This window comes from Maylandia zebra, linkage group LG23 (genome assembly GCF_041146795.1).
Source record: "Maylandia zebra isolate NMK-2024a linkage group LG23, Mzebra_GT3a, whole genome shotgun sequence".
NCBI lineage: Eukaryota > Metazoa > Chordata > Actinopteri > Cichliformes > Cichlidae > Maylandia > Maylandia zebra.
This window is the reverse complement of record NC_135188.1, coordinates 13,718,802-13,746,225: the sequence shown is the minus strand read 5'-3', so window position 1 is coordinate 13,746,225 and position 27,424 is coordinate 13,718,802. Positions and strand designations below refer to the sequence as shown.

The 27,424-nt window shown below is 40.1% G+C and overlaps 1 protein-coding gene across 2 annotated transcripts; it reads left to right on the top strand.

Moving 5' to 3' along the window:
* Positions 1-232: 232 nt before the first annotated feature.
* On the top strand, positions 233-27,424 carry tprg1 (tumor protein p63 regulated 1). Of its 2 annotated transcripts, XM_004552831.4 has the most exons (6): positions 233-389; positions 531-790; positions 1,829-1,920; positions 5,271-5,447; positions 22,622-22,775; positions 26,410-27,424. In XM_004552831.4, exons 2-6 carry the CDS (start codon positions 551-553, stop codon positions 26,602-26,604), a joined length of 858 nt encoding a protein of 285 aa, XP_004552888.2. In that variant the 5' UTR covers positions 233-389; positions 531-550; the 3' UTR covers positions 26,605-27,424. The 2 variants fall into 2 exon arrangements, with proteins under 2 accessions (XP_004552888.2, XP_076736376.1); XM_076880261.1 differs by lacking the exon at positions 233-389 and having other exon boundaries at positions 403-790.

Below are 27,424 nucleotides of genomic sequence, written 5' to 3'. Positions count from 1 at the left end.
TTTATAATGCTATATTATAAAAATAAAGCTACCTAGCTGTATATAAGCAATTTAAAGCATCTGCAGAGGATAAAATTATATATGAGTGAGCCATAACTTTGATCCAGTAATATCACACATATTATTGCGGATAATGAACTTCCATCTGATTTCCACTGGTCATTCTGTGCACTGCAGTTATAAATTATAAGATGAATTTGACTTTCCAGTGAGCTGCTGTCAGAAGCGCAGACCATGCGCCGTCTGTGTAAATCGGATGTGCGCAAACGTGAGCGCTGCTGTCCGCCGCCATTCAAAACAAACACTGGGCCCGGAACAAGGAAGTCGTGCACCTGTTGCTCCTGCCTTACTGTACCTTTCCACACGTACTGCGCTTTCTATAATCTAAGGTAAGAAACCTGTATTACCAGCTTCTAAGAATAACTCGACTTAAGTATCGATTCGGAAAAACTGCGTGCAGGAACCCGTCGCTGGGAAGGCGCCGACAGAATCAGATCCAGACACATCAGTATTCTGACTTCTTTTAACAGAAGAGTTGTGAAGCCTCATCATGGCAGACGCGGAGGATGAAGTAGTTAAAGGAAGTGAAGAGCAGCAGCAGCAGGCGGAGGAGGAGGTTGATCTCAGCTCCTCTCCGACCCCTCCGGAGGACTCTCAGACAGCTGCTGGCCGCAAAGGGGACGCGCAGGAGCGGCCAGCGGAGAGCGTGGCCACCTCGACCCAGGGCCGTCACCTACTGGTGGAGCCCACCCTGGACCAGTTTAAACTAAGGAAGTTCTTCGTGTTAAGGGTAAAATATCATCAGCGTTTCCTCTTGACGCAAAGTGCTCCCAGTAATATGTCACACATTTCTGTAAGCGCACTGACGCCTGGGTTAGACTTTTATTTAGTGTATTAAAAAAATGAAAGTATTCTATCTTCTTTATTTACTATATTTAAGAGACACAACATATAATTTGTCATTTCATAGGACTCCATATGAGAAAGTAGCTCATCTGGCTCGAAGGAGCAAACTTCTTCCTGGTTTTAGTCCCGCACTTAACTTGTGGTTGAAACATGCCTAAGCTGTTTCCTGTCTGTGGCTTAAACTCATCAGCCCAGAGTGGACCACACACCTGGGTAACGTCATTAAAAACTTTATTTTTAAATAATGATAAAGTATAAAGTGTGCAAAGGTTTCAACAGAAGCATATAAGTAATCTGTATAGCACCAAACATAATAAAGGCGAGTTTATGTTAGAAAAAAATGAGTATATAGGTTGGAATACCTTTTTTTACTTAAAAAAAGTACCAACAACAAGCTGAACGTTATCAGGATCGCTAAGATTCTGTTCATTGGAGGCCTGTTGTTTTGGATTTTGATGGGAAATCAGTCATACCTGCTATGTTGCCAGGCCAGCTCAGCACCATCCTCAGATTACAGAATGACTGTCAAGAGCACCTCAATATGAACTCCTAATCTTTTCACTCGCTCCAGCTTGGCATTGAAATAATAAAACATAAAGTGCAAGACTGGCAGAGCATTCAAAACCAGAAATGCTCACAGATGACAGTGTGTTCTGCGCTGGAGTGTTCCCTTGTGTGTTCAAATACCTGACTTACTCACATTTCTACACGCTCGGCTCTCTTCGTTCGCAGACATTTTCACACGCCCGGGCTTCATGCTTATGTTTATTGTGATTTCGTTTGACACGCACACACGCTGACATTTTACTAGTCCCAGCTGCACATCTGCCTCAAAGATTACCCCTTAAGCTTTCTGTGCACACGTTGTGATTGTCACAATGGAAAATTAGAAAGTGACACCCGTGCATTTCTGTCTCCTCAGCCTGGCACTCTGAATCAGGCCATCAAAGACGTTGAAGCTCTGGTGAATGAGGAGGTAGATGGCAGCGTTCTCAGCGTTTGGCTGATGGCAGAGTGAGTTCATGAGATCATGTTCTGTTATACACCTCCATGTTTGAGTGCGCGGCGCCTTGTGCGCCAAGTGAAAACCTTTTACCTTTACCCTCAACCCCACACCATCACCCACATTTAGCATTTAGAAACACTATTAAACATTGAATAAAAGGCTAATAATTCATTATAATATAGTAGTACACTTGTACCAAAAGAATTTAAAAGTCTTTTTTTGAATGCATTTGTTTTGTTATAACCAGACTGGACATAAGAGGTGGCACTAAATGAGTTGTGACTAAACATAAGTTTGTTTCCCTGGACTAAAAGGGAAATAAACCCACAGTAGAAACCAAGTCAAACAAAGTAAAAGAGGTCATACATTAAAGAGCAGAAAGGAAACATGACACCCAAAGTGCTGCAACATGTATAAAAGGATGAGTTCTGCTAGTCAGGGCTGTTTGCTTTAACCTAAGCCTAAGTCATTTGTAAAATCCATTTAAATGTTGTATCAGCTTTTACGTTTGAGTTGTTTTTATATATCGAGGTCGGTCGTTCATTTTCCCAAGGGGCCCGTGAGAAGCTGGGGCTGTTGTGGAGGGCCGCACAAATAATCTAAACTCGATTCTGCTCAATATTCATTTTATTTATTGATAAGCTTCTTGGTCTTTGCTCTCTACTTTGTGAAAATTAATTACCCATCCCTGATAATCGATGACTGAAAACCACTAGAATAAATGAGCAATTTCATATTGTGTTCATTCATATGAATTCATTCAAATCATATTCTGTTCTGTCCTGACCTAGCTAACTCAAACTTGAACACAGGTGTATTCCAGTTACCGTAAGTTTTTCATGTCTTTGAGAGAACGATGTGATCGATTTACTAGTGGATAGTCCATTTGCACTTATTTTGAAAGTTCAGTTGCTGCTAATTCGCTAGCCTTTCCTGTCTCACCACACGCAGGTTGATCAGCTAATAGGTGGCTGTGGCTCAGGAAGTAATGCGGGATTGAAGGATGGTGGTTTGATCCCCGGCTCCTCCAATCTGCATGCCAAAGTAGCCTCAGGCGAGATACTGAACCCCGAGTTGCTCCTAATGCGCTCATCAGAATGTGAATGTGTGGGGTTTTTACATCTAAAACACTTAGATGTAGGAAAAAGTGTTTGTATGAATGTGTGTGTGAATTGTGGAGTTTGTGTGCATCCGCAGGATAAAATGGAAAGACAGCTGATATTTTATTTTTGCTATATTTCCAAATGTTTCTGTTCTCATCAAAGCCAAGAAAAAAACCCCTCCTCGAATACCTCTTAATCTCAAGCAGAGATAGTGATTGAACACAGAGCAACACAAAGTGACTGCAAGACATTTACAAAGTGCACTCGATGTGATGTCAGGTTGCATCACTCCTGCACAAGCTTTCAGGAAACATTTAAAAGGCTGGCCATGTGAGAATGAATAATGCATCCCAGTTTATGCGGTTCTGGGTACATACACACACACACATGCACGTTAACGCCTGTCCTACATCAGGCCCGCTGTTATCATGGCCATAGAAGCCAGCGTAGGACTTCAAGCAACAGAAAGAGTGCATCATGTGGTAATTTTGCGACTCTGCTGCAGAATTTGCCCCAAGGGAGGCCGAAGACTTATGTCAGCAAAGCATGAGAAATTCCTCAAATTTGGCTTAGCTGAAGGTTGTCACTTGCTTTACAAAAAGTCGTCTCAATTGCTGTACATTTCTTATAATAGGGCCATCTTTTAAAAATACACTAGGTGGTGTTTTTTATGTAGGAAAAATGAGAGAAATAATGTTAGTTACACTATTTTCCATCAGTTAATTTTCAGAAAAGCCCCGGAAGATTCTTTAAGTTACTTAAAGACATACTTTACATACTTTGGGTAAATCTGGGCAATTAAATGCTTCTTTTGATTGTCCAGAGATAAAACCTGGTCTGTCCTGTTTTCTAGCTGGCTTTACTTTTAGCATACATAGATCTCATTGTCTCAGGATAGACTTGTGTCTTTTTACAATCTTCATGACAAGCCAAGCCATTTAGAAGCCACTGTGCCTTCATATTTAGCTTAGAGTTGCATGCAACCATATTTCTAAAGGGGCGGCAGCAATGTGGCAACCAGAGATAAAGACATGTCTGGGAAATTGTGTGAATTGTGGTAATGATAGATAGATATTTATCTCAGTTTTAAGCAACGCAGTTGAGCTCATTGATCAGCCGCCGCTCACCAACTCCTTTGAGATTTTAAGCTATGCTAACAGTCTGCTAGCTGTAGCAAAAGCTAGCGGAAAGAAAACAAACAATTTTTCAAAATGTACCCTACCAAACAGTGTGCAGGGTCCTGCAGAGGTACTTCCTGTCGGTTTCTGTCCTGACCAACAGTTTGTTTTGTCAGGCTCAAGTGCTTAACAGCATGTCAGCCCACCCACAGTGTGCATCACATCTGTAGCATGCTTGCTGCCCCGTGCCCAGTCAAGGTTAACTCATTTCATCAGCACAGTCACAGCTCTTCACCCACACCTTTCTATAAAGCTTTGACTGTTCAGTGAACTGTCTTCTCTGGCTTACGGATGCCAGCAGCAATCAGGAGTGTTTCACTCTGAGGTGACCAAGTGCGCCCAGCTCAGTGGGCTGTAAGAAAGGGAGCTTCTCCAAGAGAATCCATACCACCACGAATTAGCTGTTCGCACAGCGGTGAGGGATGGAGTGTGTGGATGAATGTGTGTTTAATGATGGTTTTTTTGTGATTTCAATTAGTACTGCAAACATTTTTGGAGACATTTTGAGGGCATAAAAGAAAGCCCATTTTTCCAGTAAAAATGTAGGGCTTCAGAAATGCTTACATCCATATTGTATGATCTTTGCCCAGGGCATTTTTATTTTACTTCGTGAACTGTAAGAGTACATAATTGAGCAGCTCTACAATATGTGTGCGTGTGTGTTAACTTTATATGACCTCCAGAATTCCAATCATTTTTGGCTATTTTTGCTTATTTTTTAAACTTGCTGATGAAAAATGTAAAACATTTCATTAAGTGTTTTGTTTTGAAAGGTTTTTAGTGAAGTAATAAATGAGTGAGGTTGATTTTCTTGTTGCTGTTTCCTAATACCGCAATGCTGCTAATCCATCTTTATAGCAGGTGAATAAACAAGTTAGTTTACTTGAAGAAGACTATGACGAGTCAGTGAAAGCAAAATAACTTAAGAATACCTTTTGTTGGAAGCGGTTTGAGTGCTGACATTGTAATATTTGAATACTGAAGCTGAAATATTTTTTTATTTAACATTTAAAAACCTGCTTTTTTCTGTTCTGTTTTTCTTTTTGTTCTTGCTCACACACTGTTTGGTTGTTTCAGAGTGGATCACTGGAACAATGAAAAGGAGCGCATTGTTCTCATCACAGAATTCTCTCTCCTGGTCTTCAAGTACGACTTCATGATGTTCAACTGTGACCAGATGCAGAGGATCCCGCTTAACTTTGTGGACCGCATCTCCCACGGCACCTTCAGCTTCCCAAAGCGCTCCCTGCTGGAGTAAGTCCGCTCATTTTGTCCAACAGTAAAACGTGCCTTCTAAGCTTCTAAGCAAAAACAATACGACTGTCAGTTGATTACTAATGCTTATCATCTACAGTCCTGTGCATTTCTTTGCATTTTTCTGGAAAATTTAAATTAGGTGCAGGAATTAATTGAAATGTGCAAACATACATGGAAATACTTTACATAAGGCAAAGACAGTGTTTGTACTATCCTGCCAAGCTTGAAAGTCAATATTTAGTCTGACTTTTATTCGTCAACACAGGCTGAACTTTGTTATTCAGCTTTTTTGTCATTTCTTTAGGTAGTCTTCTTTTAGGTAGGCTTCTTAAAGGACAATCAAAGCTCCTTTTTGGATGTTGGCTGCCTTTTGTTTTTTTCTCTATCATGGTGATTCCACACTGCTAAAACAATGTTGAGGTCTGGGCTCTGTGGAGGCCAGTCCATGACTGTTAGTGCTCCATTGTGTGTTTTTTCTATTCAGGTATGTCTTACTGCATTGGTAGTGTGTTTAAGATCATTTTCATGCTAAAAATTAAGCTGTTGCCAATCAGATGTTTTGCAGATGATGTTATCTGTCCATCCATTTGCTTCCGATTATCGTTTTCAGGGTCTTGGGGGGCGCTGGAGCCTATCCCAGCTGTCTTAGGGCGAGAGTCGGGGTACATACTGGACAGGTCACCAGTCTGTTGCATGGCTAACACATAGAGACAGACAACCATTTGCACTCACATTCACACCTATGGGCAATTTAGGGTTTCCAATTAGCCTATCCCCACTAAGTGCTTGTCTTTGGACTGTGGGAGGAAGCCGGTGTTTCTGGAGAGAACCCACGCAAACACGGGAAGAACATGCAAACTGCACACAGAAAGACCTCGGCCTGATAGTGGAATTGAACTCAGGACCTTCTTGCTATGAGGCAACAGTGCTATGGTGGATCAAAATCAAATCATACTTTTCAGCTGTTGTAATTTCATCAGTTTTGACAAGATTGATCTGAAACACAACCCAAACCACGACAGACCATGTTTTACAGATGGCTCTCTGTACATGCCTACTATGATTTGAACCGAAAATGTCAAATTTGGCTTTATCTCTCCATCAGACCTGTTGTTACTGGCTTTCAGTCCAGTTCTTGTGTCATTTGGCATTCCTCAGCCTTTCCTTCCTCTTTCCCTTCCTTAGGAATGACAGCTGTAAATTCTGCTGAGACCATTCCTGATTAGGCTTCTGTGAACCGTTGCTTCCTGTTTCTTAAGGACATGACTCTACGATACTGTGTGCTATAGATAGTTTCTTAGGCCTGAAACTTCTTCTTTTGTCCTCCACTTGCCCAGTTTTCTTTTTTTATCGATTCAGCTAAATTAGAAATTAAAACATAAAGTAGTGGTTCTGTTGTTTAGTGGTTTACACGTTTGCCTAACAAGTGAAAGACCTTGAATCTAATGTTAACAAGGCCATTTCATGTAAAACAAATTTGCCAAATCATACGGAGCTACCTGCTGTGGTGAGCCTTTGTGAATAACAGATCAGCCAAAGTAGCTTTTTGCTATTAACGAATGCCCAAGGATGCAATTTGAAATCGTTTTTTGCTAAGTTGTCTGATTTGTTTGGGTTAGTTCAGAGAAAAAAGATCAAATAAAACCTCTGAAAATTGTCAGATGCAAGGACTGGACTGAAAATGGGAGAATAAGCAGCTAATGTCCATAGAGTAACTGAAAAAACAGAAGAACTATTGCTCAAGACCATTTTAAAAATGACTCCTTGTCTTGGTCCTAGGAAGCAAAATAAAAAGAGAAGGGGGAGCTCGAGAAATGTCCTGTATGCCTACAAATGTTTGCAGGAATTTCACATTGGTATTTAAACTGAGCAAACAGGGGTGTTAATTAAAGAAAAAAGCTTTTACTGTACAAAATTGAATGGGAATATGACGGTCATTTTAGTTCCTAAACTAGTTTGCTGACTTCAGACTTCAGACTTCAGAAGTTTAGAGTGTCGTGGCTCTGAATCATAACCACGAAAGCTTCCTGACACTACATTAAACTACTCTTTGTGGGGTTTAGTCGGTCATTAACAAACGAAAATGTCTACCTGGAGAATTATAAATATTAGCTCCAATTATCTTCACTCTGCTCTAATTTGTTTCACAAAGCTCAATTCCCCGTGAAGAATAAGTCCCTTTGCTTCATCATTAACCGTTACGCCTTAACGTTAAACATGCCCGGTCACATTTGTGGCCGGTCTGTAATCATCTCACAGCTGATTTTAATCTAGTATCATATAACACGGTGTCAAATTTAAAGAAACGTTAGAAGATGTAGGAGAAAGTGTGAAATGTGTGCGGCGGATCGGTGCAAGGAGCAAATGGGGACAGCATGGATGGCGAGAGTGTTTGCAGCAAGGTTTTTGAGGGTAAGGAGTGCAGAGCTGTCACTTGGAGCTGTCACTTGGAGCTGTCACTTAACTGATTAGTGGCAAAATTAATGCAGTCCTTTCATCTAAACCTTTTAAAGACGGCTCAGGGGATACCAAACCAACTAAAACTAATTTGATGAATAAAACGTAATGTGCTGTGAAGAGCTTAGAGAGCGCGGCCTTTATTGGAGGTTTTATCTCCGCGCATTACATTAAATTATACATAAAATGCTCGTGGAAGCCACCCGGGAGTCCGGCAGTAAAGAGACGGTTTCAAATGAGAAAGACTGGAGCCTCAAACATTTCCTCTTTCTGTCTTCATCTTCAGCACTCCTTCCCTTTCATTCCCCGTCTTCCTCTTCGTCTCTCCCCCAGGAAGTGTCTTCTTTTTTTTTTGTCTAGGTCGTTCCTATTTTGAGAGAAGCCGATCTACAGTAATGTTCATGTATATATGGAAATGAATCTTCCTGCTTCGCTCCTCTTTTGACGCTTCACGAAAACTTTGTTTCCACACGACACCTTAATACGAGGCCAGCTGGGGAGATGAGCTGCAGTGTTAATGATTCGTTTCTGAGTGATGGAGGAGCTCAGTGGCGAACAGAGAGAAGACAGAGCCAAAGTCATGACGTCATGTCCCCATAGCTCCTCTATGAGTTTCTGTTCACTCGAAACATGTGTCTCGCTAACACCCCAGGGCTTATGGGAAATGGTGTTCACTTAAGGTTGCATAAAACATGAATTTATAAAAAATAAACAACAATCTTAGGCGACTACAGTCGTATTGCGAAAGTCTTTATTGCAGTGCTGTACTTTGAGCTACCAATGTAAAAGTCAGAGAATCTTCTGTGTGGAGCCGATGTCCAGAGGAACACATCCATGTGACCTGCAGTACATATTTGGCTTAAGCCATGTGTTTTTGAATTGTGTCGTGACTTCACATCTTTGGACACAAAACAAAGCTGTGAAACTATTTAACTGTGATCTGCTGCTGGCAAATTTAATGCAGGTGTTCTAGTTACTTCCTGTGTATTTAAAATAGGGCTGCCACGATTTGTCGACTAGTCACGATTACGTCGACTATCAAAATCGTCGACGACTGATTTAATAGTCGACGCGTCGTTTGAAGCTTTGTAAGATCCCAAAAGACGCAGGAATAAGTAGCAGGATTTAAGAGTGTAATAACGGACTGAAACAGAAGATGGCAGCACTGCATGTACAAGGATGCCAGCTGCCGTTAAACCCCGAAGAAGAAGAAGAAGCAGCTGTGTCCCAGAAATCATAGCGCGGCCCAGCTTAGTTTCCAACAATGGCGGCAGCTAGTTAGTTTTAATATTACTCTTATTATTCTTTCTGGGTCAGAAAATAAACGTTTAACGTATTTTCAGGCGAGAATGTAGCTGTGTAAACCTCAAATATCGGCTCAGTTTATCAGGACACCACATATTTTCAAAAGCGCTCCGACGTTTTCGGAGACGTCTGTTACCCACTAGCTCGATAGCTAGCCGGGGGCTAGGTCACTAGCGCGGTGAGAACACCGGACTCCCGGCAAATTGTTTTCTAACCCACCGCCGTCTTTCGCTACTCAGGTTAAACATATATGAGTCACTTAGATAAATTAAAAATGTTGTTGTTTGGCTTTTTTTTTTGTATTTTATTTGTTCCTGAGTAAATCGGTTTGTCTGAGATTAAAGTTATAGTTTTTACACAGCTGAATAAACGTCAAGCAGACAGCTGATTATCAAAAGTGTGAGATGCTGGAGAATATACTCCGGTGTCCTGTTATATTTTAGATAGCAAGGAGTTCATTAAACTTCACCGAAACAATCTGCAAATTTCATTAAAATTGAATAAACTATCATCTTGTATTTATTTTTAGTTAGCACCTTAAACACTTAAAGCTGTAAGCTAATGATAGTTATATAAGAGCAGATGCTGCTGGTGCAATAAGCTGTAGTTTTACGTCCAGTGGATGATGATCTGATTAGTCGACTAATCGCATAAATAATCGGTGACTAGTCGACTATCAAAATAATCGTTTGTGGCAGCCCTAATTTAAAAACACAAACAATAATGTGGGGAAGTAATGATGGTGCAGTTTGCAGCGTTGTCGCCTTGCGTCTTACATCAGGAAGGTTCCTAGTTGGAATGTCTCTGCTCTCCCTGTAACAGACTAACCCAGGGGCCCCCAATCTCAGTCCACAAGGGCCGGTGTCCCTGCAGGTTTTAGATCTCACCTTGAGTCAACACACCTGAATCACATGATTAGTTCATTACCAGGCCTCTGGAGAACTTTAAGACATGTTGAGAAGGTAATTTATCCATTTAAATCAGCTGTGATGGATCAAGGACACATCTAAAAACTGCAGGGACACCAGCCCTCGTGTACTGGGGATTGGGGACCCCTGGACTAACCCAAAGTCAGCTGGGATTGTTTCCAGCACCTTTCTAGAAACCTTTGAATATATAGGTGGTCCAGAAAGTACTATATGTGTGGGTGAATTAGGGTGACCAGATTAAAAAATGCTGTAGTCATCGTTCCATCCACTGGGATACAAAGTGCTCGCCGTATGTTCACTGCATTTACTTAACGCAGGAGCTGGGAAAATTACATTCAAATACCTGCACCTATTTGTTTGCATTGTCTGTTGGGATCTGCTCACTATAGTGTAAACGAGCTTTGGATGGTCAGTATGACTGGAAAAGCACCCTTTAAATGCCTGTTGGTTCACATTCCCTTATCAGGAATATGCAATGCTCCACCTCCGTCTGCAATGTTGATCCCACCCAGCGGGGCTGCATTAATCAAATACAAAGGCTTCTTCTTCCTTTATAAATCAAAAAGCTCACAGAGTGATGAAACAATTCTTTTACTGACCTAGAGCAGAGAAATTCTGCTACCTGTGTGATTTTGTGCTGTTGTTCTTCGAGGCAGCCGCAGCGTGATTTGAATGCTGACAGTTGTCATATGACCACTTGATGTCAGTGTGCACCCTTGGTGAAGGGAAGGTTCAAGTCAGGAGCACGCCACATCACATTTCTTCATGTCATGTCATCATGGATGATGATAGGATCACGTCCAAACCCCTTTCATGGTATGGGATACGGCTCTGGCAAAAAATCAGCACATTGTCTGACCGCAGTGAGGCAGTTTGTGGCATTAAATGTACTACTGTTGGCTACATTTCTATATCAAAGGCACGGTATCAGAGAGATGACATCAAAGGATGACTCTTTAATTTGATTATTTCCATTTTTAGTCTGATTGCCTAAAAGTAATAATACAATTAAAGTTCCTGAGTGAAAGCACTTCTCTTAACAATTGACCTCAAGTGTTCCCAACCTCCTCAGAAATAAGCACATTGTGTGTGTGTGTGTGTGTGTGTGTGTGTGTGTGTGTGTGTGTGTGTGTGTGTGTGTGTGTGTGTGCGCACCCCACCAGTCTCCCGAAACCTTGATGATGTCACTGGAAACCGTGGAGGGAGTGTCAGTATTTTTAGTCCTGATTATTGTGTTTTCTTCACACATTCTCCAGGTGCACCCGTGAAGAAAAAGCACAGTTTCTTCTGCATCTGTGGGGAAAGATGTGTTTTAAGTGCCTTCTTTCCAAACTGTCTAGACAATCTAATTACCCAGCACATCATCTATTTTTTTTATTCCCGTCTGAGAGAGCTGGGTGTGGAGGTTTAAAGAAGCCCCGCTAGAGGTTGCTTCAGTAACTGTTGTAAGAAAAAATATATATTTAAGAGGGCTAGAAGTAATCCCAGCTCTGCTCTCCTTTGCTTCTCATCTGGTCGGATACTTTTCTCTCTATAAGGCTTCAGAATGTGTGTAGCCAACTATTATTTAGCCCCCATCTTCATCTGCTCAAGTTAGTTTTAATAAATAAAATGCTTCCTCATTAATACATGCGAGGTAATTAACTTGTTACAGATGAATGGTGTGTCAAACGTCTTTCTTCTGCTTTTAGGCTGTAGTGAAGTCATTCGACCACACCTATACAAACTAAAGCAGCATATACATTCAGACAGCAGGTGGCAGGCAGTACAAAGTAGGTACTTAATGTATCATCAGCAAAACACACAGTTGCAGACCTCATGAGATGAGCATTAAGTGAAAGCAGCTGCAGCTGTTGTAAACCAAAGCAGGCTAATTCCATATATTTGTATTATAACTCAGCTAGATTTTTCAATCTGTACATTTATCATAAAGAAAAATAAGAAAGTCTTTTGAACGTTACCTTTTGAACTCAAACTTGATGGGCAAATGTTCTATAGTTAGTCACATAAATACAAATTTGCAAAAATTGGAAGAGGAGGGAGGTTTTTCACATTTGTATCAGTAAAATTATGGAGAAAAGTGTTAAATAAATTTGTGCAAGTGCCACAGTCAACATCAAGTATGCAGTAAATGTTTGCTGAGCTTGCATGGTCCACCAGTGGATCCTTTATTTCCATTAAGGTGAAGTTACGGTGCTGCAGACATCTTTTTTTTGGTCTATGGTGTTGATGCTATGAATAGGTAGAATTTGGATTCATTGAAAAGTGAACAGGAAAGAAAACAGAAGCAGAGTTCACCACAGACACAAGAGAAGCACTAAAAATATCATGAGATGGACTATCAACTCATTACCAGGACCAGGACTTAGGAATGTGTTCAGTCTGTAGTCTTTTTAGATCAAGCTAAACAGTAAACCTGAAACACGTGCAAAAAAGGTTCAGTGGGCTTTGCCATAATTGCACTTTTAAAAACGCAAACTGTCCTCTGCATAAAATGCAAAATTAAAAAACAATCAGATTTGAATTTGCACAAGTGAAACAAAGCCCAGCAAAATCACATACGTAACTGTAAGAATATAATGCCTAGCTTTGTAGCTCTACCTGTACTGCAAGTCTTGTTCCAACTGTAAATACAACAGGAAACAAACAAGCTAAGAAGCCCAAAGCATAAATGAGGAGCAGAGTGTGTACGCAGGTTGCACCCGTGGTGTACAGTATGAATTAATAAACGGCAGTAGACTCAGACTCATGGTTTGGGGCAGGCCGCTGTAAATTCAAACACCTGGGGAGCAGCTTTCAGCCTGTGGACTCTGCTTTTTCACGGTGGAAACATCATTGCCAACAGCCTGCAGCTATGATATCGCAGCGTATGCACGACTGTATGTACAGTATCACGGCTGTGTGTTTTAGGCTTCAGAGGTTGCATAAGCAGTCTGATCATGTGTGCAGCTCAATTCCCCATCTTCTCTTTGTTTTTCTACGTACCAATCCACCTTTGCTTTTCATCTGTTTTTAGTCCTTTCAGTGCAACCTTGTTTGATGGATACATTTATGGATGGCTGACAAACCCGCAGGCTGTGTTGAGCAATCAGACCAGATTTGTTTATGTGCTCTTAGACAATGTGGGACACTTGCCATGATAACTGGAGCTGGGATTGATATTTATCTTGCATGTTGACTTATGAGTCCGAAGCGCTTGAAAGCCCAGTGAGGAATTTATCGTCACCTGCCCTAAAGCTCAGAAAACACATGCGTCTCTTAGGCATGTGTGCATTTTGTATAAACACTGTGTATTAAGTGGAACTGCAATGGGAAGGTCAGGGAAGGGTGGATTTCCCCAGTTTGACCTTTTTCTCGCCTTTATTTTGGTGCAAACCTTGAATCGGCCCTGATTGCCTGTTTTTCCAGTTGTGTGATTCGGTGGCTGTAACAAAATGAGGTGCAGTGAAAGTCCAACCCCAGCTCTGCCAAATAAACACAGTGAAAACTTCCAAGGCCTCTGGCTGGAAAGCCCAGCCCTGCTCTGCCTGTTTGGGCTGGTCCCTCTCACAGTGATAACTTACCTGTGGAATTCTCCAAAGCTTTTTTATATCCTCATTGATACTCGGGCAATAGGTGCGCACTTTTACAAAGGGCAGTGTGTACAAACCTAACTCCACCATCCTCACCCTTGGAGCTGAAATATAATCAGTCTTTTAGGCTGGGCTTTGCTTTTGTGCCATTTTTTCTTTTTCTACCTGCACAACATTTGCTCAGGAGGAGGCACAAAGTGTTCAGCAGCCACATTGTCATTTTGAAAGCACTTGTGTAAACAGGGCTAGATGATTGCATTATGATGCAGCCCCTCCCTGGGACCGTGACATATCAACAGCTACACCACTATTGTTTAGCCTCAGGTGTTTAATTCTGGTTGGCAGGAAGTGCTCTGTTGCACAAGGCATGTGGTAAAATGAGCACATAGGCATGACAGGTCATTAAGGAAACGAGAACACTGTTGGGAAATCATCTCCATCCTGATTTATTTCTCCTCTTTGTCGCCTTTTATTATATGCAAACCAGCAGGTACGTTTGCCACCAAAAACTGCGACCACTCACGCCACCTTGAGCCGTGACAGCCGCTGACAGAATCGCAGGATCCGTCTCAGGCTGCGTTCTACAGTTGCACTTTGCAAGCGACAGTTTGCAGTTTTTATTTAGTAAATTGCGCAAGTTGCCTCTTGAAATCTGTCTTCACTTCAGGGTCTCTGCATGGTGTTGAACACTGAAAAAACCTGAGTGTTTGTGCTTCCACGCATCCGTGCTACTTAAGCAGCGATCAGTAATGTGTGGGTTCAGTGTTATTTCATACCTGATTGTCAGTGTTAAAAATGTGCAGAAGGTTAATGAGTTAAATCCACAGTGTGGTGCAAATCGTCACAGGAATCTGTGATAGCGGGGGTGGTGTGTGGGCATTTGTCTTATCTCCAGTGATCATATCTGCCTTCCAAGAAAAAGTGAAAAACGCATCAGCTGCATATAAACAACATTACAAAAAAGCGTATAACTATAGAGGGGTGTTTAACAAAGAAACGCTAAAAGTTGGACTTGGAAAAATTAAATACAATGGGTTTTTTTTCAGGAATATATTCCGTCATCATAAAAGAAATCTTTAAACCACAGTAGACCAGCCATTGCATTAGACACTAACCCCAACAGTTATACAAATAATCAAGCCATTAAATGTTTTACTTTCAGATTCAAAATGATAACTAAATTTCCATTCAGTTCAATTTTATTTATATCATAGACCTTACAAAATTAGAGGGAAAACGCCCAAACCTCCCTCAGACAATATCAGTTTCATTTATTCCAGCATCAGCTTGAAAACAGATTTTGTTTTTTTTTTTGACAAAAACCCTAAAAACTGTAACGAGATCTCACATTTTACACAAAATAACTTCACACTATACCTTCAAATGACTCAGATCCAAAAGTACTTGGGGCAGCATCTCTCCCCCACCCAAGAGTGAGCAATCCAGTGGTTTCCAGCAGAAAACCTTGGTGCTGACATGGGTGATTGGGACCAACAGATGGGTCAACGGGAATGCAAGCATTGTACTAGGAGGAAGAGAAAGATTAGTCTTAAGCTTTCACAGTCTTACACAGTCTTATCTATTTTCCAACTCTGAGATCATGAGATCTGGATGAAGACCAATAGAATAAGGCCACAGGTACAGCGCCGTAATGAGGTGGGGCTCAACCTTGGAAATAGAACGAGGTGGAAAATCATAGTAAATTTACTGCTTCCTCTTGTTTAGTGGAGCTAGTTGTTTTTCGGGTATTTGACAAGGATTTCTGCTGCACACCTACCTTCGGAGGTTATCCAGGCGGGGAGGTTATATATCATCTGGCCTAGGAACGCCTCAGGATCCCCGAGGAGGAACTGTCAAATGTTACTGGGAAAAGGACGGCTGGAATGCTACCATGACGTGTCTTTGGTTCAGGGGAAGATGAATGAATGTATGGATGATTGGATGATTGGTAGTAACTTCTTTCATACATTTCCAACAGGCAAACTGAGCATAGCTTTAGTTCTGTATGGTCACAGAGTTAATCCAAGCCTGCAATCCCCACCAATCATCTGATGGATCCTCTCATGTCCTTTTGAAAAATGCAATACAGGATGCACTATGCAAGTTGTCTTAGCCGGCCTACAATTTTTGGTGGCCCTGCAAACAGGTTTGCAACCCACCCCAACCTCAGCTCCTCTGTTTCATTTCTTATTTATGCCATCTTTGACTTACTTATTTACTCTGTGTTATGAGGGTCTTAATGCTGTTCACGGTGCTTTAGGCTTTCAGTGGGTGTTTGTGTGAAAGTGCAGTTAATCCCAGAACTGAAACCACCAAACATGAATGACTGCAAGTAAAGACTGTGATATCGTTTTGACTAAAGCAGTCTTCACAGAGCTTCTGGTCTTCTTTCACTTTTGGTTGCCTTCACTGTGTAGCTGTTTATGTCTTGCTTTCATGATTTATTGTGTAATGCTTTATGTGTAGTGTTTCTAACTTGCATGTCCTGCAGAACAGGAACCTTCTGCAAACTAGTTTAAACTCAGTCAGTTGACTTAAATGTTCAATGTTACCTGAACTTCTCCTGACATAAAAATGGTGATGCCACCATTTTTGCTTTTGTTCTACTGACGAAATGTTCTGAAGAAAAAGCAAAACATATACAGCAGTTAATTCCCCGCTGCTTTTCTTCTTAATTATCTTTAGAAGGATAATGAAGCTGCTGCAACAGTATTCTTTTTGTTGTTCAACCGCAGATGCAATGGACGGAGTAGTCAAACCTGTTGCAGCAAGTTTGTCAAGCCGCTGTTTTGAGTAAATGTTTATTTGGTACCTGCTGTGTTAAACAGACACTACAAAAAAACAGGGATGGTTGTGTAGCTGGTTTTGTATGTATGGTTATGTAAATCCCTCAACTGTGTTCTAGTTCAGTAGGTCAAATAAGCTCAAAACAACTCTGTTGCAATTACTGCGCAAGTAGATCAGACTTTAAAAAATAAATGTTCATGCCTTCATTTTTTAATTATGTAGCCCCAGTGTTAACTCCAGTACCTCCTCTCTAAAGCTGCAGTCCTGCCCACCTACAACACCATCTGATTTTTACATTTTTAAACCTTTCTTTATCAGACTGCATACATTCTGCTCTGAATCAATTATCTGGGCTTTCACAGTGTGATGGTCTCGCCTCACTTTTCAGCAGATATTGGGGATCTTATGCCTCCTGTTTATCTGCTAAATGATCTTTCTTCCTCCTCACACTGCAAGAAAACACTTTAACTCGCTCGTTAAAGTGGAAGAACATCTGTAAGTAATGTTTCCTTTAAATAAACCATCACTTACCAGAGACTGAGACTCAGTGTATCAACCTGCATAATAATCCGAAACACATTGTTTTACTTATTACACCGCAGTAATCACATTATTGGCAAATTCAGCCGCCACAAATACTGTTGCTTTACATCTATTCTTCTGCTCTTTAAAGCTCTCTGCAAGTAGTCGTGCATTTTTCCAAGCAACGCACCATCAGAGAGATTTTAGTGCTGCGGGGAACACTGTTACTCCTCCGTGTTCGCTGAGGTAACATCAGGGGTTAAAGTGGGATTTGGCAGGTTGGAGCCACCTGGGTGCAGCAGGGAAACAAAACATACACCCAAAATAACTCCAAATTATTTTGTACTGTGACATCCAGTAGAGTTTTTCTTGGAGCAGCGCCTTTAACAATAATCAGGTGTTTAATTTGTTCTCCTGTCTCACCTCTCGTCTTGGCAAAGCAGCAAATTAATTTCTTTACTAATTAAATACTTAGGAGAGAAGGAAATGTCCCTGGATATTTGTTTTTTACTCCTAGATGTGAAGAAAGGAGAACAAATGTAGGTGTCGGATCTGTACAAAGGAGAAGATCTCAAAGAGTAACATGCAGCATCCTTGTTAATTGCCTTAGCTCTGCTGTATCGATGTTCAGTTTCTAAAAGATATGTGTAAGCTTTTTGCTAGGGCTGAACGATTATGGAAAATAATCTAATTGCGATTTTTTGCCCCAATATTGCGATTGCGATGCGATATGCGATTATTTTTTAAGGTCTTTGTCTTCTGTATTATTAAACAAAGACAAGCAATACATCATATAGTATGGCCAATACTATATTACATTAATTTTAAACTGTTCTTTCCTGGAAGACAGACCTCTGTTATGATGACATGAGGTGATGCATGAATTGATGACTGACATTTTTATTTAACTTCTTCAATCACAACAGTATATTTGAACATACACAATAGTTTATTTTTAGCTTACAAACATCTGAGCATAAAGTGCTGACAAGGAACCCTGGTGTAAACATTAAAATGAAAGTCAGTACAATGTGCAGATTGCAGAAATATACATAAAAAAAATCAGTGGCTTTACCACACTCAGTTTTTCGACATCTGTGAACTACTAGACAGTCATTAAATTAAAAAATAATATTAAATAAATAAAACTAATAAATAAAAAATGCACACATCTTACTGATCTCTGCAGTCAGTAACATTACACATAAAGTGCAAACATAATAGCAATTGTATAAACACACACACAAACACGCCTTTAAAGTTTAAAGGCGTGAAATTGGACGGTCTAGCCTTCTGATTAGCGTCACCGCTGTCTCGGTGGAGTTTAATAAACTCGGCCGTCTGCTTCTTGCTATCTAAAATATAACCAGACACTGGTGTAAATTCTCGACTGTCTCATACTTCTGTTTAATAAGTTTTCTGTTTGACGTTTAGTCAGCTGTGTGAAAACCAAGGAGGAACCCACCCGGGGGATTAATAAAGTTTTATTTTATCTAATCTAATAACTTTAATCTCAGCCAAACCGATTTACTCACGAACAAACAAAACACTGAAAAAAGCCCAACAATAACATTTTTAGGTTGTCTAAGTGACTTATATATTACGTTTAACCCGAGCAGCGAAACTCCGCGGTGATCTGAAAATGATGTGCCGGGAGTTGTGCCGTTCTCGGCCGCATCAGTAACCCTCGAGCTCCCGGCTAGCTGTCGAGCTGGTGGGTAGCAGACGCCTCTGAAAACGTCGAAGCACTTTTGCAAATATGGGATATCTTGATAAACCGAGCAGATATTTGATGTTTACACAACTACTTTCTCGCCTGAAAATATGTTAAAAGTTTATTTTGTGACCCAGAAAGATTAGTATGAGTAATTTTAAAACTTAGTAGCGGCCGCCATTGCTGGAAACTGGAGTTTGGCTGGGCCGCGCTATGAATTCTGGGATATGGTAGTAATTTGGACAGCCTTCGGCGCGTCGCTGTGACGTAATCGGTCTACAAATGCGGCCTCAGGAGGATGCAGCCCATGAATTTGGACATGTCCAGAGTATAATCGCAGCCTTTGCGGTTAGAAAATTGCACTTGATCATGTCGCGATATTATCGCAAATGCGATATATCGTTCAGCCCTACTTTTTGCTATTGATGTTGTTTTTTTAAGCTTGCACTTAAATTTTCATTTCCATGGATAACTCAAAACGTTACCAGGTGTTTTTCACAGAGGTTTTGAAATGAATGAAGTCATGTGTAAATTTTCTTAGATATATTTATGATTTGATTTGACTTTCTGAAAGGTGCAGAGGGGCTGCGTGGGACTCTCTTTGACCTTGTTCCTTTTGAGTAGTAGCAGCAGTACTATTAGTGAGTCCTCTGTAGCAGAGTAAACAGAGAATTATGGCGATCTTTGCAAAATGTGGAGCAACACTACCATCATTTCAAAGACGGGATCTGTGAGTGTTTAGACGTCTGTTTGCTCTCAGTCTTCTGAGGTTTCATTAAACAGAAAATATATGACTAGAGGGCTTTTTCATTAAAACCTACAGTATTTACTTTAGAAGGACTAAAGAAAGAACAGCAGAATAAAGAGAATATGATGAGCACGCTGTGGATTACCTCTGAGCGTGGCAAACATGAGATTGCCCTCACATTAAGTATTTATCCCGAGGACAGATCAGTGCAGATTTGTATTATTCTAACGTTGTTAATACGAAACCAGCAGGTCTGCTTGTCCCCTTTAGGGACATAAGTGAAACAAAATGATACACGAATATGTAGGAATTAAATATCAGAAGGTTGCTGTGTGTTTTATTTGTGCATGTAAAATGTTTACTGTACAGTGTTTGGCAGGTTTTTTTGGGTACACCTCAGAGCTTTATTTGTTTTTTGAGGCAGATTATTCATCAGCTAAAAATCACTGCAGTAGATAAAATCTAATCAGAACAAAAACTGTTTTTTTTTTTTTTCAGTTTAACAGGCTAATTTCTTAAGAAAATAACTTCTTAATGCTTGATAATAATCTAATTTACGGATTAATACAACCCACTTCCTCTATAACACTTGATATCCTGTTTGTTTGCTTTTAATTGAAGGAGTAAAAAACTGGCGATATAATAAAAACAGAACTTTAATCTATATTACTTTAAACCTTTTTACATTGTTTCAGAGCTAACCAGTTAGCTTAGTTGTAGATTATGTTATAATATATCTTATTAACAGCAATTTTGATTTTGATCTCAGCGTGTCACAGATTTCTTTTTTATGGTCATCTTCTACACAAAGAACCTCTAATATGATGGAGAACTCCAACCCTCTGGACTTCCTGTTTCACTGATCTAACCTGTGACCACGAAGACAACAGCCTGCTGTACAGCAGTCCAAATTAGTTTAGCCTAAACTAAACTACTGTACACTTCCTAGTAGGGCTGTGCGATATGACCAAACTCTCATATCCCGATATAAGAATTCTATCGTCCGATAACGATATAAATCACAAAAATGTAACAAAATCTGTAAATTCTGTGAATCTCGGGCAGCTCGACTTGCGGGAAGTGTTTCCAGCTGCGCGTCATGTAGCTGGAGTCGAGTGTTTTAACCGATGCATGAAACTATACATTTTTAGACATAAGTTGTAACGGCCGCCGTTTTATTTGTGAGTATTTATTACACGGCGGGAAAAGCCTGTTCTAACGTTTGAGTCTAAGGTTTATTTTTTAGCACCTGGCGGCTCTTTTTTACTTCTCATCCGTAAACAATCTGCTCTTTCACGTGATTCAGTTTATTTTGAAAAGTCTGAACAGGATCTTGAGCTTTATTGTGAAAGGTTTATGTGGAACATAAACAAGCGGACACGCGATGCTGTTACCGTCGTTGTTGCTAACCACAAGCATAAAAACAGGCACTTGTCCATCCACAGTGTGGTTATATAAAATAAAAGAGAAAGAGAGAACTTTAAGAAATTTATATAGCCACTACAGTGACCATCAAAACGATTAAAAAATATTGCCGTAAACTGTTTATTTTGCGACACCACGAAACAAACAATAGCGTAAAATGAAACAATAGACGTTTTTACATCGTCATCCGATACATATCGTTATATCGAACAGCCCTAATTCCTAGCATTTTCATTGGATAGATGATTACAATTCAATTTGTTTTTCAAATTATTTCAGAACATGTAATAAACAGATAAATTCAGCGGCACATGATGTTCACATCCATGAAAAATCCAGAATGTCAGCTTAGTTTTCACTTTATCAAATGTCACTTAAAATAATCTTTCATCCTACTCTTAGATCTTTCTCCATCTCTTTTTTTAAACTTTTTTCTCCCTGGAAAATTCAGCAGCTTGAACCATCGGCTTGCAGGCAGATGATGATCCAAACAGAAACAGTTTGTGTGTTTGCTGATTTTTTGCTAAACTGTTTGAAGCACCGCACTGGAGATTACCTGCCACTCTGCACAGAGCTATTCCATTTATGCTCCTTCCACTTTCATTTTTTATGTTTTAGTAAACTAAAATTTTGAAACATTTGGGTTAACATGCAAAAAAACCCCAAACATTTGTTTATTTTCCATAAATTTTTAAACTGTAACTGAGATTTAATACAAACTCCACTAGGTTTACTAGAAACTGCCAGTTGATCGCTAATAGAACAGAATTAATTGGCTGACTGACAGATCAAACCCCACCCCCCAGGTGTGTGAGGCTGCACTGAGCTGAGGATTTCCCCTCACAGCTGACAGGTTTACTGGATGATGATTTTGGATAAAATTTATGCTGTTTATTTGCATCTTATGCAAGAGAAATGTGTGATAAACATTTTTCAGATACAGTTCTGAGAGATATTTGCAGACAGTGAAGCTAAGATAACAAACATTGGAAATATTGGAAAGTCCAGTTGTTCTTGATGGCGTCAGTGCTCGGCTGTTTTTGTGTGTAGCCGGGATTCGTCACATATGCTGAATTTCCACAACTTTATTGACATCTGCGTGCATGAATGCGTTGCAGGGATGAGAAAGAAACACTGTATATGGTATAAGCGGGACTGTGGGATGAGGGTAGCAAGTGTCTCCACACCATGAAAAATAAACCTGCTTGACATTATTTTGTATTTAACTGACCATCAGATTTGACTGACGGTGCTGGAACACAATTCTGGATCATTCTCTCTCACTTTGTCCTCGGGCTGTGTGCCTATGAAAAAGAGTAATCGAGAAAGTGTGACTGAGGGTTCTGGTCCACCGATTGCTGAGTAAAAACACCACTACGGCTGACACGATTCAGTATTACCCAGCCCGAATGCAGTTAATGCTCATTTGGCTTGATTAGGAACTTTAACACTATTTACCTCAGTTAAAACCTGTAAGCAAAAAAATGAGTCAGTGTTTTTTAAGTGTCACCTGTAATTGTCACCTGTAAGCATCTATGGTATCTGTCTCTGTTTGTGCAGTGAGGCAGCGAAGCATGGCTCCCAGCGCAAAATAACACAAGGACTTGTTTGTTTGAACGCAGCCCTTTTATCACTCATCTGATGAAGGTTCAGTCGGTTGTCACTGGCAGAGGAGAACACTTTTTCATGTTTGCGTTTTGGTGCGTTTTCAGGAGAAACGGAGAAGGGGTGCGAGTCTTCTGGGACCGGCTGAGAGAGCCTTCCTTTACCTCCAGGTGGAACCCCTTCGCCACTGACTTCCCCTTCATCACATTCACGTACCACCCCGTGAGAAAGATCAGCGATGTCTTCACTGCTCTCACTGATGTAAGTTGATTAAGCATGCATGGATCTCTATAGATCACACACAAAACATTTTCCAGTTTATCTCGTGATGTAAGTAGATGTGGTTTATTTGGAGTTTATTTCCAGTAGCAGTGTCCTGGTTCTATGCAGTGCTTTGCATGCTTTTTGAAGTATCCCCCTGTGTAGGTTTCAGTCTGTACCCTATAGACGTGGGTCCAAGCACTGCACCTTCAATTCCACGTAATCTTCTTTAATCTTAATGTAAACATTTTCCAATAGGAGCTTTTCCTGTGAAGGCTGGCACAGGGTGAGGACTCAGATTTCTCAAAACAGTTCAAGTGTGCAGCTGCATGACTCCCTTCTGTGAGTGCAACATACCTATTTGTAATTTGGATGAATTGATCCATCAAGTGAACAAAAATGAAACCGTGTGCTGGGAGTCCCTGTCTGGCGAAATGAGTCAGCACTGCGAAATAACTAGCTGGAATTAGCCATCAGATAACACCTGATGTGTAATTCATCATTTTCAACACCTAATGAGCTACTGAAGATAAACACCCATCTGAATCTATGCAGTGGTTAAAGTTGAATTTGGCAGGTGGAAGAATCCTAACCCTCACCCCTAGTTAATAGAAAGCAGTGGAATTTGTCAAGTGAGGCAAAACTGATCTAATCTAAGAGTGAGCACAGACACCACAACCGGTTCTTCACCACTCCAACACATTGCATTACTGCAGATTACAGTACCATGCAAGGGTCTGAAGTCATCCCTCATTTCTATGTATTTTACTTCCAATCAGCCATACTTACTCTTTTAATTTAAAAGTGGTCCAGAGCAATCGTTCTTCAGGCTTTCTAATGGTCCTTCTTTGGACACTGGCTGCTTTTTCACTCATTTTGGTTCCAATCCTTGTCCCTTTTAAAAGCGACAAATCAAAGAACAGTTTTTAGAAAACGTTGTTAATCCACCTTGACACTGACCTATGAATCATTCAAACACAAAAAAGCCGACACATAACAAACAGCTTGGCAGTTTTAAATTGTAAAAACGGTCTCCTAACAGCAGTTTGTTGTGAATTACATTTGATGGTATGAAATCACCAGATAATACCAGCAGCACATCGTGTCCTGATGCGCTGTCTGATTAATAAAGATCTGTAAAAGGAATCACTTTAAATTTACAGCTCATAAAATGTGAGTTCTTAACTTGTGCAACTAATCTCGCAGGTCTCTCCCGCGTCCTTTCACTCTTGCATCTTTCCCCATCTCTGAGTTGCATTATCATACATTAACATTTTATTTATCAAATACAGCCTCTGTACTTTCAGCTCACTGACAGGCTGTATATAAAAGTACACAGAAACATTTGTTGAGCTTCATGAAACGTTGCATTTGAAATTCCGTTCCACTTCAAAACAAGCTGCTTGGTTTTATTTTCACTTCTGCATAGATTAAGAGTTACAAAAAATAGTGTCGTGACACAAGGTTATTGACTTCTGCGTGGATGAACACATGACGGATGGAAAGGAGGGAAAGCATCGTTTAAAGGTGTTGGAACAGCAACTTAAACGACTGGATTTTAGGTTTCAGGTTAGGGAGACTCTTCGCGATGACACTGAAGACCATTAAGGGGAAATTTGTGCAGAACTTCAGTATAAGATGTTTATGGGCAGATACTACAGACGATGTAATGTGTGGCGGAAATTAGAGGATGGGTTTTTTCTCAGCATATGTCCCATATTGTGTTGAGTTGTCGTGTCAATACAGTCAATGGATGCGATTTAGAGTCTTTAATATTTTATATCGCTGACAAATCCAGCCTTTTCACAAACGTGAGTATATTTCGGATTAAACATCTCACTCTTTATTAAGATTCTGCCATACAATGTCATTCTAGCTAAATCAATTGATAGATTTTCTTTCAGTTAGCATCAAAACAGTCCTTTTATTAGCACCATCTGGCCTTTAACCTCCTAGGACCTGGCGTCCACATATGTGGACATCACATTTTTGGTTATTTAGCCCAAAATACTCAATTTTGCTCTACAAGGGCCTGATATCCACTTACGAGGACATTATGCTGCTACTGTTCTATCAAAATTTAAACGAATATCCTCATATGTGGCTCTTATTTGTCTTAGAAACAAAAATAAGGTAAAAAAAAAATCTGGTAATTCTTTGTTTTTACATTCATCGGGTCCCAATCAGCCCAAATATCAAAGAGAAATTAAAAATGCATGCCGTGGAAGAGTTCAGGTCTTAGGAGGTTAAACTAATTAAAACACATCTTCCAGGTTGGAACATTGTGTTCTCAGCATGTTTTCACTGTCTGGTATTTTAGATCACTTGATTTCATTTATTTATTCTTGTCTTATTTGTTTTAATGCTCTTAGACACTTGGGTTTAATCTCAAGAGATTGCTGTTTAAATCAACGTTTAAAAAAGAAGTTCAGAGAATACGATAGAGTGAGATGCAGAAAGGTTTAGATGTTAATAAGACATCAGTTCTTTTACTTCTTTCACCCCAGGGTGAAAAGCATCAAAGGGAAATTGCTGCACCCACATATTGCGCTATTACTCACGCATTTACTCAGGTAGGAGTCATCAGTGCAGTCACAGACACAGCCAGGAGTTAGACCCAGCCTTCACAACTGGTTTGCTTAACAGTAAACCTGTTGCAAACAAGCTCCACCTAATTAAAATAAGTCTAGTTTAATTTTTTTCTGAGATATTCAAGCACAGATTATCTTGTGCCTTCAAACTAAAGGAGTCTGAGCCTATAGTAGGACAACTAAGGGATGGTTCTCCTGAATCCAGACTGGATAGTAATAATGTTCTACATGATCATTCAGGACTTTGTATCTAAGGAGAAGGCTTTGTGATTAAACTTTGGATTTTAAAGGAAACCAATGAACAGAAACTAATATTATGTGGTCTGTCTTTCTTACCCCTGTTACTTGTCTCACTGCAGCATTTAAAATCAACCGAAGTCTTTTTAGAGAGCTTGTACAACAACCTGATAATGAATAACAATAGTTCAGCCTAGAAGTAACAAATACATGAGCTAGTTAGTCCCAGTGTCACTCTGAGATAGGATATGTAACAGGATCAGTATTGATACTGGTCAGATAAAAAGAAAGCAGGGATTATGTTCCTGAGGGTTTCTTTTTAGGCAGAAATAGAAGAAGCTTAGTTTAGAAAATTCATTAAGACATGTCCAGAGTTTAATCAATTGATTTGTCATCTGGCTTAATTTCTAAACATAACTGGATATTATCTGCATAGCTTTGACAATTTATGATACATTTTGTAATATTATCTTAGAGAAGCATGTATATTGTAAAAACGCATGAGTCTCAGCATTGAACCCTGTGGAACTCCATGACCAACCTTTATGTGTAAGGAAGACTCCTGATTTACAGGAACAAACTGAAATCTATTAGGCAAGTTTTCAGCATTTTATTATCTTTCAATCTAATAAATGACTTTTTTCTGTCCTTAAAAAGCTACATATAGTCCTTTGTAGTAAAAAAAAAAAAAGCAGGATTTGGGTGTTTAGTGATATAAACGAAAAACCACAAAGCAAAAAAGTGTGCAGACAGCAAAGTGCTCTGAATTCTCTGTATTTCTGATTTTCCTGTTCTCTGGTCCACAGGTCGAAAAGTTTCGTGAACAGCTGAAGGATGCAGCACAGAAAGTCCACACCTTGAAGCCGATTCCCGGGAAAGCCAATGGCGTGCTGGTCCTTAACCAGCCCATTCAAATCGAGGCCTATGTGGGCTTCATGTCTTTCCTGGGGAACGAAAACAAACTGGGCTACTGTATGGCTCGAGGAAACTTGGGCTTCTAATCTCTTTAGCATTTAATAGAATCATACTGTTTGCTCTCATTTATAAGCCTTTAATTCATGTTAATTTGTTTACAGGCAGCTCATATTTTACAAAGATTGGCAAGAAAATTCTTTTTTTTTTTCGTTTCACATGTTTTTTAGTATGTTTAATGTGAGCTTCAAACAACTGCGTGATCACCCCCACTGCTTATTACCAGTGTATGGTGTCTGAGCGCTCAGAAATATCCACATTTCAACACCGCTCTTCACTGGATGATGGATCCCCCGCTGCTCTCAAGGAGCTTTGTATTTGCTCCTCAGTGATATGGTAATTCAACTCTTTTGCAATGAGACTCCTTTCTTCCACCCCCGGTGTCTCTGCTAAAAGCTCATTCCCATGCCATTCAGCCCCTTAGAGATTCACTGGAGCATTGGGCCGCATTTGTCAGCTTAGTTTTATCATTCACATGTATTTTTGCAGTGCATACAGTCCTGGAATTTCCCCTTGATTTGTGTGTTTACCGTACGCTCTGCCTTGATTGGCATTATGTGTTTGTCAGGATGGAACAGAAATAAAACAAAAGTGGTATGAAGCATGCAGCTCTCTTTATGCAAATTCCTGTACACTGCTTGTGTTTTTGTTTTTTTGTTTTTAAATCATGCAGTTGGCTTTACCTGTTTAAGGGGAGTTAAGTTCCAGTGGGTTTAGGAACAGCAACACTACAGCAAACAACTACTGAGAACTTACATGAACTCCTTCCACCTCATCCTCTGAGATTCAGGGAGTTGTTTGTTTGTTTTAAACACCTGTAGTATATTAATAAAGGCCTGCAACATTCTA

Coding starts and splice junctions, on each gene's coding strand:
- tprg1 (XM_004552831.4), top strand. CDS start 551: ATGGCAGACGCGGAGGATGAAGTAGTTAAAGGAAGTGAAGAGCAGCAG. Junction 1,921..5,270: donor AGCGTTTGGCTGATGGCAGA/GTGAGTTCATGA, acceptor TGGTTGTTTCAG/AGTGGATCACTGGAACAATG. Junction 22,776..26,409: donor TCTTCACTGCTCTCACTGAT/GTAAGTTGATTA, acceptor TCTGGTCCACAG/GTCGAAAAGTTTCGTGAACA.